The sequence below is a fragment of the Echinops telfairi genome, unplaced genomic scaffold (assembly GCF_000313985.2).
Source record: "Echinops telfairi isolate 266 unplaced genomic scaffold, ASM31398v2 ScPeMD7_7475;HRSCAF=8513, whole genome shotgun sequence".
Classification (NCBI taxonomy): Eukaryota; Metazoa; Chordata; class Mammalia; order Afrosoricida; family Tenrecidae; genus Echinops; species Echinops telfairi.
The window spans coordinates 31,312,245-31,322,906 of NW_022111379.1; the positions used below are offsets into that span (position 1 = coordinate 31,312,245).

General features: G+C 52.8%; 1 protein-coding gene across 1 annotated transcript in view; it reads left to right on the forward strand.

Annotated features, from left to right (window-relative positions):
- RASGRF1 (Ras protein specific guanine nucleotide releasing factor 1) overlaps nucleotides 1-10,662 on the forward strand; it is an 86,370-nt gene that overhangs the window by 22,046 nt on the left and 53,662 nt on the right. Inside the window, exons 4-5 of the mRNA XM_045285692.1 lie at nucleotides 2,898-3,151; nucleotides 10,061-10,140. Of these exons, the coding sequence (XP_045141627.1) occupies nucleotides 2,898-3,151; nucleotides 10,061-10,140 (334 nt within the window). The remainder of the gene's footprint in view (nucleotides 1-2,897; nucleotides 3,152-10,060; nucleotides 10,141-10,662) is intronic.

The window sequence follows — 10,662 nt, forward strand, 5'->3', positions numbered from 1 at the left end:
TGATAATTTATAAATTATTATTTTGTCATATCTTACCCTGTCCGACGTCTCTCTTCGCCCACTTTTCTGTTGTCCGTCCCCCAGGGAAGAGGTTATATATAGATCCTTGTAATTGGTTCCCCCTCTCTAGCCCACCCTCCCTCCACCCTCCCAGTATCACTACTCTCACCACTGCTCCTAAAGGGATCATCCGCCCTGGATTCCCTGTTTGCAGTTCCTATCTGTACCAGAGTACATCCTCTGGTCTAGCCAGACTTGTAAGGTAGAATTGAGATCATGATGGAGCTGGGTGGTGGGGAGGGAGCATTTAGGAACTCGAGGAAAGTTGTATGTTTCATCGTTGCTACACTGCACCCTGACTTGTTGGCAGTGTTTTAAAAGCTAAACATCTCATGTAAAAATCTGGATTTCTGATTCCTCGAGAACAGAAAGAGCGAACACATGCCAGGCACTCTGCTAGGTGTTTGTGGAGATGAAGTCGACCTTTTGGGGGCTTATGCTTGGCTCCACCTCCCACATGGGGAAGCCGAGAGGTAGAGCGGCAAGGACTTGCCCAAGGTCACACAGCTGAAATGTTTGCACAGTCACGTTCCCAGCTTGGCCACCCAGCTCTAGAACTGATGCGTTCAATCGCTAGGGGACACAGCCTCTTGGAGAAGCCCCAGGCCGCCGCCCCGCCACCCCAGACAACCACAGTCGAGAAGACACTGCCTCCGAGATGACCTTTACCTTGCCACCTTCATACAAGCATGTGAATGTGCCACCCTGACCAAGCCTAGCCCATCCAAGGGGCTGGTCCCCGTTTGCTCGGGCATCGTTGGGCTTACCGGTCTCTTTCAGCAACCATTCTGCTTGGGGCACTTTTTTTTTTTTAAGATCAGCCACAGTCCAGCTCCCATCGCACCGAGCTCACCTCTGAGAACCCCGGGGTGCTACAAATGGCTCACACGCCCAGCAGTGACTGCAAGGTTGGAGGGGGGAGCCAATCTAGAAACACTTGGAAGAAAGGCCTGGCTCTCAGCTTCTGAAAGTCCAGCCATTGAAGACCGTGTGGAGCAAAGTCCTACTCTGCCCCACGGGGGATTGCCATGAGTCAGGGCGACTGAACCGCAGCTGGTTTGGGGAGCCTCTGGGCAAGCCCCGCCCTCTCTGAGAAAGCCCCTCCTGCCTTGGGAGGAGGCTGTTGGGGCTCCCATCAGGCCTCCCCTCCCCATGGCCAATACCCCTGGCAAGCTGGGTCTCTGCTGCTTGTGGCCGGCACCCCTTGGATGATTACTCTGCCTGGTCCCCCCAGTGGGTGATCCCCAGAGGAGCGGGACTCCAGTCCCCCCACCCAAGCTCCATCTGCTGCCCTTGTTCTGGCCTCTCCCCAACCCCCCACCTCAGCCCTGTCCAGGACCCTCCCTGTGTGGACCCCAAGCTTGCACACAGCTCAGGGATGGGGTGGCTGGAAGCCAGGCGCACCTTAAATGACTCTGTGACTGGAACTCGGGGCCCTTTCCCAAGTTCTTGCCAAAATGAGGCCACTTGACAAGGAGCAAAGTGCCCCATCATTTCCTCCACCGAGGCAGGGGGAGAGGCTCCAGCCGCGCCAGCACTCAGAGCCGCTGAGCAGGCCCAAGCATGAGATTAATTAATTTGCCATGTTGTGTTCAATTTGATAATCACCCTCTCTCCAGACGAGCTTTCATGGAGACTCGTGGGCTCTGGGAGCATTAGACAGAGAAGGTGTGAGCCATGCCCAGCACAGCCTGGCAACCCTCCATCCGTGGGCAAAGCCCCCTCTCCTGGAGGCGAGGGCCACCCTGCCCCCGCTTCAGCAAGTGCTTCTCATGCAGCCTGAGGGCTCTGGTTAAAATGCAGGGTCTGATCCAGGTCTGAGCGCTTGCAGCTTCTCATAGGAGATGTCGAAGCTGCCCCATCACATCCGCTCCCCTTTACAGGTGGGACAGTTGGGTCAGAGGGTCCAAACCACCTCCCCGGTGTCACGCGAGCAGCAGCGCAGGGCCTGGTCCGGGTCTGAGCTCTTTCCCTGGCACGCCCCGCTGTGGAAGCACACACACGTGTACACAAGCCCGATGCACTCAGCCAGTGTGGACTCATCACCCCCCTGCCGCCCCCCCAACGAGTTCCAGCAGGGAGCTGGCCCATCAGGCTTCCATGGTTGTCCTTTCAGAAGCAGGTGGCCAGGACTTTACCCCGTTGTATTGGGTGCCCTCCAGTCGATCCCGACTCATGGGGCCCCATGTAACAGGGTAGTGCCGCTCCACAGGGTTTGCCAGGCTGTTGTCTTTACAGGAAGGGTCCCTGGTGGCGCAGCTGTTAAGCGCTCCACTACAGAGAGGTTGGCACTTCGAACGCATCTGGCAGCCTGCTCCCCTGAGGATGACAGCTTAGAGACCCCAGAGGGTTATTGTTCTCAGCCTTTTATTGGGTTGTTTGGGTGTTTTTTCTGTATATGAAATCAGGATAGGTAAATCTATAGAGCTTGGATGAATGGTTTCTTGGGGGCATGGCCAAGGGATAGGGAGCTAGTAACAATGCATACAGGAAGAAGAAAATGGTCTGAAATGGATGTGGTAATGATTATACCACTCCCCCCCCCCCACCTGTGTTGGAACTATGGAATGGTGTGCTGTGTGGATTATGCACCAATAAAGCTGTTTGCAAAAGAAAGGAAGGAAACGATTGGGTGCTCCGCCTGCCCCGTAAGGTTTGCTGTGAGTGGAATGCCACTCAAGGGCACCCCACCACGACGCCCCTTGGCGGCGGACCCCCAGAGCCACAGAGCGCATAATCATGATGCCTCAGGGCTCCTGTGTAGCCCCAATATTGCACCCCTGCCTGGGGCTCCCAGCGGAGTAACGGGTGGTTCTCTCTGCTGGTCGGGGCCCCAGGTGCAGAGCTTCCTGCGGGGCTGGCTGTGCCGACGCAAGTGGAAGACCATCATCCAGGACTACATCCGGTCGCCGCACGCCGACAGCATGCGCAAGAGAAACCAGGTGGTGTTCAGCATGCTGGAGGCCGAGGCCGAGTACGTGCAGCAGCTGCACATCCTGGTCAACAACTTCCTGCGCCCACTGCGCATGGCCGCCAGCTCCAAGAAGCCGCCCATCACACACGATGACGTCAGCAGCATCTTCCTGAACAGGTGAGCCCACCCCCAGGTGAGCTCCCCTTCGGGGCACTAGGCCAAGGTGGGAAGGAAGGGCCACCCAGCATTGGCCACCAGATGCGCAGCTGAAACAACAGCAGTCTCAGCTAAGACCCAGGGAAGTGCAGGGAAGGAACCTGAGGCCCAGAAATGAAAAGTTTTAGCCCAAGTTCATGTAGCTAGGAACTACCTACCCCCAACGATTGGGAGGCCTGGTGCCAAATCAGAACCTTACTGGCATAATGGATTATGCATTGGGCAACGAAACATAAGGTCAGCAGTTCAAAACCAGCAGCCACTCTGCAGGAGAAAGATGCGGTTTTCTGACCTCGAAGAGTGGCAGCCTCAGAATCCTCGGGGCAGATCCACTCTGTCCACAGGCTTACAATGAGTCCGACCCGATTCGACCGCTGTGAGCGAGCGAGCCAGGCAAACTCAGTATTTCTGAACGAAGGTGCTATGATTCCCTCTGCCTCCCACAGGGACAGGCTGTAGCCTCACAGAAGCTTCTGGAAATCCTGGATCAGTAACGCTGACAACGTTCCTCATTAATATGCACGTTGAATACCATTACCTCCATTACTAAAATAAAGAAAGTATATATTATCTTTTTTATGAAAGTAGATAGCATTGGCCCCAGAAAATACACCTGGTCTTTTAGACTCCAGGATTTGCGATTCGGCTGGGCAGTGTGAAGGAAGCTCTTGGTCCTGTGTCGACTAAACCATGGACCGTTCGGCCAGCGCCTGGGAGAAGCTCTCTCACTGGACTCTCCTCAGTTCAGGTCCAAGGGGAGCCAGAGCGGCAGGTGCTGCAGAGGCGGCTGCTCCTGGCTCCCCCTTTGAAATAAATGCCCGCCTTTAAATCACCCTGCCTGCTTGTGGCAGTGGCTTGGCCCTGGTCAAGAGTTTCAGGGATTCTTTAGGAAACCTTGCCATCCTTTCCTCTTGTTTGTATTTTTCTTCTAGACCATTGCTGCTACACTGTGAAGGGCTCTTCCTCATAATCACCTCAGCCACAAAGGTGGTCCCTGGTGTGTATGTCTCTTTCCATAGCTTTGTTAGGACCCTGTTGATCTCTGGGATTCCTTTAGCCCAAAGCCTTTGGCTAAGCATGTTCACGCCAGAATGCCTTTGTTCAAAGGCGGTTTGAAAACTCACCCCACGGTTTTATATCTTGATCTTGTAAGACATGAGTGGATTCGGTAGGATGCCTTTAAAAGCAAGTCAGGAGGAGGGAGGAGGGGGACCTCCGTGGTATCATAAAGTGCTGCTTTCACTGCCACCCCCAGGAAATGAGCCAGGGGTGAAAACTACCCAAGTGGTTATGAACAGAGGGTGTGAGGGGCTTCAAAGAGTTCCCGGGAAATGTGGAATTAAAAGACAGTAGGACCTTTTCCCCCCAAAATTAACACTTTTATTAAATCAAGTTTAAAAATGCCTACTTTAGAAAAGCAACAAGGGTTTAACAAAACCAATACACACCTTTCTTATACAAGATATGTATAGATTAGCAGCAAGTTACTTCTGAGATTTCCTGTTATGCTCTTTTAATTATTTCTTTTAAAGAAAACATGAACCATGTACATTTAATATGGGTGTCAGCTAATCCAGTCTTCATCCTTCGTTCTATGATTTGGGTTTTCCAGAACAAGGAACTTCATGATTCTCAATGATGAGTACTAAGAACCCAGTTTTGACTAAAAACTAGTTAACCAGAGTCGGCTGTCCTACTATTTCATAGTGAAACACGATCTTTCAGAACAACAAATACGCATGATAATGGGATTCCTTGCATAAGCTTTTCGGAGCCCCCCTTGGAGTACAATGGAATAATTCTCAGTCATAAGGAGAAATTAATTTCTGATATATACCACCACCTGGATGAGCATGACCTTCCCCGACGAAGATGTAAATTCATCCAGACCAAAGAAATCAGTAGGTCTTTTTAAAAAGTATGTCATTAAGGGATGATGTACATTGTGTGTACACTGAAGCTAAATATTTCTTTGCCAGTTTTAGTGATGAGCTGGGAAAGCCAAGGACTAGCCCATGAAGGGCTAGATTAGTTTTAGATTTAGAACTAGAAGGAATATAGTCAACATTTTAATTATAAATAAGTATATAGGTAGGTAGATGTTAGATAGATGTAGGTAGGTGGGTGGGTGGATGGATGAGTATACGAATGGATGGATGACAGACAAGTAGATACCAGAACTCTTCAACAAGTTTGTGGGGAAAAATGAAATTATAAGATGATGGAATTTTTCCATAAGCCTTTTGAAGCCCCCTTGTAGAGAGAATATTGATACCCAAAGATGGAAAGAAATAAGAAATGAGGGAGAACATGTAGCCAAGTAAAACATAAAGGAATAAGGAGAGGGAGCTCACCTCTCTGGACCTCAGGCAACTACCATGCATTCCTCAATTTCAACCCAGACCCTAAATCTTAAACCAGCCCCAGCCTTGCTGAACACCCCTGCATAGTCCATGGAGACTGGAACTCATTCATCGGTTGAGTGTCTTGAGGGATACTAACCCCCTCCCAAGAGAAAGAGAGAGAGAGAGATCAAGCTATATCCATGAAGCCTTTGCCTCACGCATCGGATCGAGAAAACAAACCTGTTCTTCTCTTCCGGTTGTCCACAGGAAGCCAGCCTGTTAAAGGACCCCAGCAGTGATTGGGGTGGAAGGGACGGGTTGGTCAGCAGTAGCGTCACCAAAGTCAGGGGCACTCGTTCACTCATAAACACCAACAGCTCCACGTCTGTGGTCCTGGCTGCGTGCTGGGTCCATAGATCCAGAGGTGGACCAAGTGGGACCCCCGCCATCTCCATCTTCCCTGCTGCCTCGTTAAACAAGGAGATTGAATCTCCCCACTGCCCTCCCCTCTCCAGACTGAGGCTTATGACAGTGCAAGGCTCCAAATGTTCTCTCTCTCTCCTGCTTGCCCCATTAGATAACATTCCATTGCAGGTGAACCCAGCCTTCCAGTTTGCTCCAGGTGCTGTGGGGACCCAGGGCTTCCCTCTCTCCAGTCTCCCTGCCTCCGACCACAGTCCAGCGCTCTGTGCATTGGCCACTCACGGCAGACGCTGGCAGCACATAATATTGCCTTGGATTGGCTTTTAGGCTGAAATGTACGGCCACATTAAGAACCTGGTGCTCATTTGGTGATTTAATTTACCGTAGCTCATTAAAAGAGGTCCTCGGGAGGAGCCAGGCCTCCCTCCAGATTGGCAGATTCATCAAGGATGTCACAGAGCTGAGGAGGGTGCTGATTGTGTCCTTTATAGATCAGGGAGGAAAGATATTTGAGCTAAACAGCTGCAGCAGGCTTTGTTTAACCAAGACAAGCATATAGACTTGGACTCTTTCCCTTTAGTAAAAAGCACGCCCAGCTTTGCACACCTCCCCCACAATGGGAGGTGCCCCTGGGAGGGCAAATGGTTTATATCTGATTGGCTGCCAGTGGCTGGAATCCTGGGTTGAGAAAGACAAGAAGGCCATATCCAGCTCAATGGGTGAGTGTCACAATTGATTGGTCATGTCTGCATGGCCTAGGGAGTAGGGATGGACAGGATTTTAAACCCATGAGGACTGACTGATAAAAGGTCTTTGGCAGGAGTTGAGACAAGAAGACTGATTTTGTCTTGCTCTGGCCGAGCCTTATGCATCTTGAAGTGGCTTTGGGCGGGTCATGTCCCTTTCTGAGCTCAAGGAAGGCATGGTAAGCACTCTTCAAGTGGGACTACAGACAGGCCATCCATTACCTCCTACTCTTTCTTGAGTCTCTCCCTGGGTGGCATGTCCATAGCTAACTCCTGCCCCCACTCCCTTGCCACAATTACTCGGTGCCTCATGACTATGCACTCCTAGGGCCCCCTGTGCTGCCCTGTTGTGGCATCAGGCACATTTAAATAATAATTGCTTTCATGCCTAGATTCCCCCATAGACTCTAAGCTCCCTGTGGACAGGGCCAAAGTAGCAGGATACTGCCGCCCCTGCCACACACCACACAATCCAGGAAGCACCATTCACATAGACCAGGAATTGGCAAACCTGTTCTGTGAAGGATCAGCAAGCACGGTAGACTCAGCACTAGACTCAGCACCCCACGCAGTCTCTGTTGCAAGGACACGCCTCTGCCCTTGGGGCATGAAAGCATTAAAACTGTGAAAAACCATCCGAAGCTTGCAGGCCATCCATGTACAGAGACAGGTGCCAGGCCAGATTAGGCTCCTGGGTGTTGTTTGCCAAGCCCAGACATAGCCCAAGAGGTGTGTCCAGTGGCCTTGGTGAGGACTATGTGTTTGCATCGCTGTCGGGGTCCCGTGCAGGAATGTCGATATTTGGCCAAGTGCCTGCTACCTAGTAAGGGCTGAGCAACCATGTGCGGAATGAATGAATGAGTAAAGCTCTACAAGATGCTAAGAAACTACATGCCTGGTATGTTGCCTTTTATCCAAACACCAAACCACACTACCACCATCCAGGCTGTTCCAACCCCTAGCGGCCCTGTAGGACAAAGCAGAAGCATGTGTGTGCTTTCCTGGGCCAGACAGCTGTACGGAACAAATCATCACATCTTTCCCCCATCGCTCTGAAGCCCCATTCTTCTGCGAACTCAACCACTGCCCTGCTTACACTTCTATAAAAACCCACTCCATCGAGTCGATGCCGACCCCTCATCGGCCCTAAGGGACAGGGGGGAACTGTCTCCATGAGTTTCCATGACTGTCACTCTCTACAGAAGTAGAAAGCCCCGTCTTTCCCCCTCGGAGCAGCTGGAGGTTTTGAACCGCTGACCTTGCCATTAGCAGCCCAATGGAACTACTACGCCATCAGGACTCCTGAGCAGCTGTTGTTACCTATGGGAACATGTCCAACCCACCCATTAGCAATGATTTGTTTTTTAAGCAAGTCAAATCAAACAGATGCTTTTTCTGCTTAAATGAGGCACAACGGTAATTTCTAGGTGGTTGAAAAAAATCTTTAAAAGTAGAAGCTTCATTGACTCTATTTTGTGTGTGCTGGCTTAGGATGTTCCCGCTAAGCTGCTACACAAGCCCGTGCGCTCTTGGAATTGAAGGAGGTGCGTTCCTCCTACCTCCAAGTGCCTCCTGCTGGAGCCGCCTGCCCGTGGCCCCCCGAGCCATGCTGGGCAGTGCAAGGTCCTCTGGTCCGCCTCCTTGTCCGAGGGAAGAGAATCGATCCCTCGAAGACCCCCAGGAAGGCCCCCTGACCCACCCCCACCCCCAGATCAGAGATCCGCCCCTCTGCACACGCTCCTGCACGCAGAGTCCTTTAAACCGGCACATCTTGTTTATCCATCTAACAGACTACTTCAGGGGCCAGGGTCAGACAGAAATGAGGGCCATTCCATGGCGCCTTGGTACCGGATTGGGGCGGAGCATGCAGACGTCATCATCAGTTCAGCAATCGGTGTGTAGCCACCGAGGGCCTTCCTCTTGGGACCGGAGTGATAACGAGGAATCCGGAAGGATCAGACCCACGCTCAGGGGACGAGCGCCTGGGGTGTTGGAGTTCCCGCCCATTCTGCTACCTGGCCTTGTCCACAGCGGGCCCGGGTGGTGCCCGCCCCCTGCTATTGGGCCCCCATGTGGAGAACCCAGGTTGGGTGTGGAGCGGCGGAGGGGCTGCCCTCAGGAGCTGCTGGGAGAGGGTAGTGCTGCCCTGGCAGCTTCCAGGGCGCTGCAACCGACCGGGCACCTCCAGCAGCCAAACAGAGCTCAGGGAAACAAGAGGCAAAAGGAGCGGAGCGCACACCCCCTGAGAACCTATCCCAGGAGGGGCCGAAAGGAGACCTTCATAGACAAGAAAGACAGGTTCCCAGGAGGGAGGCTCAGTCCTGCCCCCTGACTCCTGGGAGAGCCAGCCCCGCTCTCTGGGCCTCGGTTTCCCTATACATGAATGTGGTGCCCTACAAAACCCCTCCCGCTTACCCTGTGTGGCCCAAGGTAAGCCTGATTATTGAGGGAGCAGGCAGGTCTGTGTTAGAGGAATGAATGGAGGCGGGAAGAAGCAGGTGTCTCAGAGTCCTGGAGACCAGGGCCTCTCTGAGGAGCAGGCAGCTGTTGGGGAGTTGTGGGAGCAAAGGTGGGGAGTGGGGAGAGGGGCCGGCAGATGTAGCCCAGGCCTCAAAGGCGGCAGTCCAGACCAGTGGTAGGCTGCCAGCAACTTTGGAAAGCAGAGAATCTGGCTCCTTGTGTTTCTGTGACTTAGAGTCCCAGACTGGGATGGTGGGGGGGACTGGCACTTCCGGAATGCCCATTGACTACCGAATACCTCCCTGCCCCTTTAGATTTTACACCGAAGACCTTGAGGTTCAGAGATGTGAGGCATCTGGGCAAAGGTCACACGGCTCAGAAGGGGCAGAAGGTGGATGCAAGCCTAAGCCAGCTCTGTTCACATCCACAGTGGCTTTCACTCCGTGTGCCCAGAACTGGGTTCCTCCGAGACGCCCCGGGGCATCCCCAGCAAGTGGAGGCTCCAGGAGGCAGGAGGGCCGGTCTGTCCCAGCACACACACCGCACCTCTGGGCGACTGATGGGCAGGGCTGGCTTTTTTGAAGCTGGTTGGGCCTCAGCTTGATGTCTCTTAGTGCCACCCTGAAGCCCTTTATAATCTGTGAACATGGGGCCGGGTTTTCATTTTGCACAGGCCCACAAATTACATGATGGGGTCTGCAGCGCGTTTCCGAATAAAGATTCACGTGGGAAGGACATTTCCTGCTAAAGACTTCCACGGGAAGTGGCCCTCTGGCGCTGTCCCATGGACCCCTCAGCAGGGCTGGGCTAGGAGGGCCCTGGTGGCAGGGGGTGAGGGTGGGGGACACAGAACTCACTCCTTGGCAGAGCCCGAGCTTACCCATTGCTTCTTTCAGCGAAACCATCATGTTTCTGCACCAGATCTTCTACCAGGGCTTGAAAGCCCGCATCTCCAGCTGGCCCACACTGGTCTTGGGTGAGTACCACCCGCCCAGGGGGCCCCAGACACTCCCTACCCCAAGGAGTCCCTATTCAGGGCCCCTGTGCTGCACCTCAAGTCTGAGACACCTCCCAGAGTGGACTCGAGTGGCACCCTTCATGAGCCCACGGAACCCCTCCAGGGGCCAGTCAAGGAAAGACAAGCTGGCAAGTGCCACCGTTCTAAGAGGAAGGAGGGGCTCTATTTTTAGGCCTCGTCTTCCTTTCCCTTTAAGAAAAGACTGCATACGTGCTCGTCGGAAAAGACCTGGAGGTCCGGAAAGTAGAACACGTTTAAAAACGCCAACCATGGTGCTGTTTCCCCAAGAGGACCATGAGAAAACATTGTGTGGTGTTTTCCTCCCGGTTATTTTTCTCTTTTCTCCGTTTTCTAAAATTGTAACATTTTGAATAGAGAATTTGAATCTTGTGTATGTTTCTCTGTGTGTCTGTGTGCGTGTCTGTGTGTCTGTGTTTGTGTATCTGCGTGTGCGTGTCTATATATGTGTGTGTCTGTGTG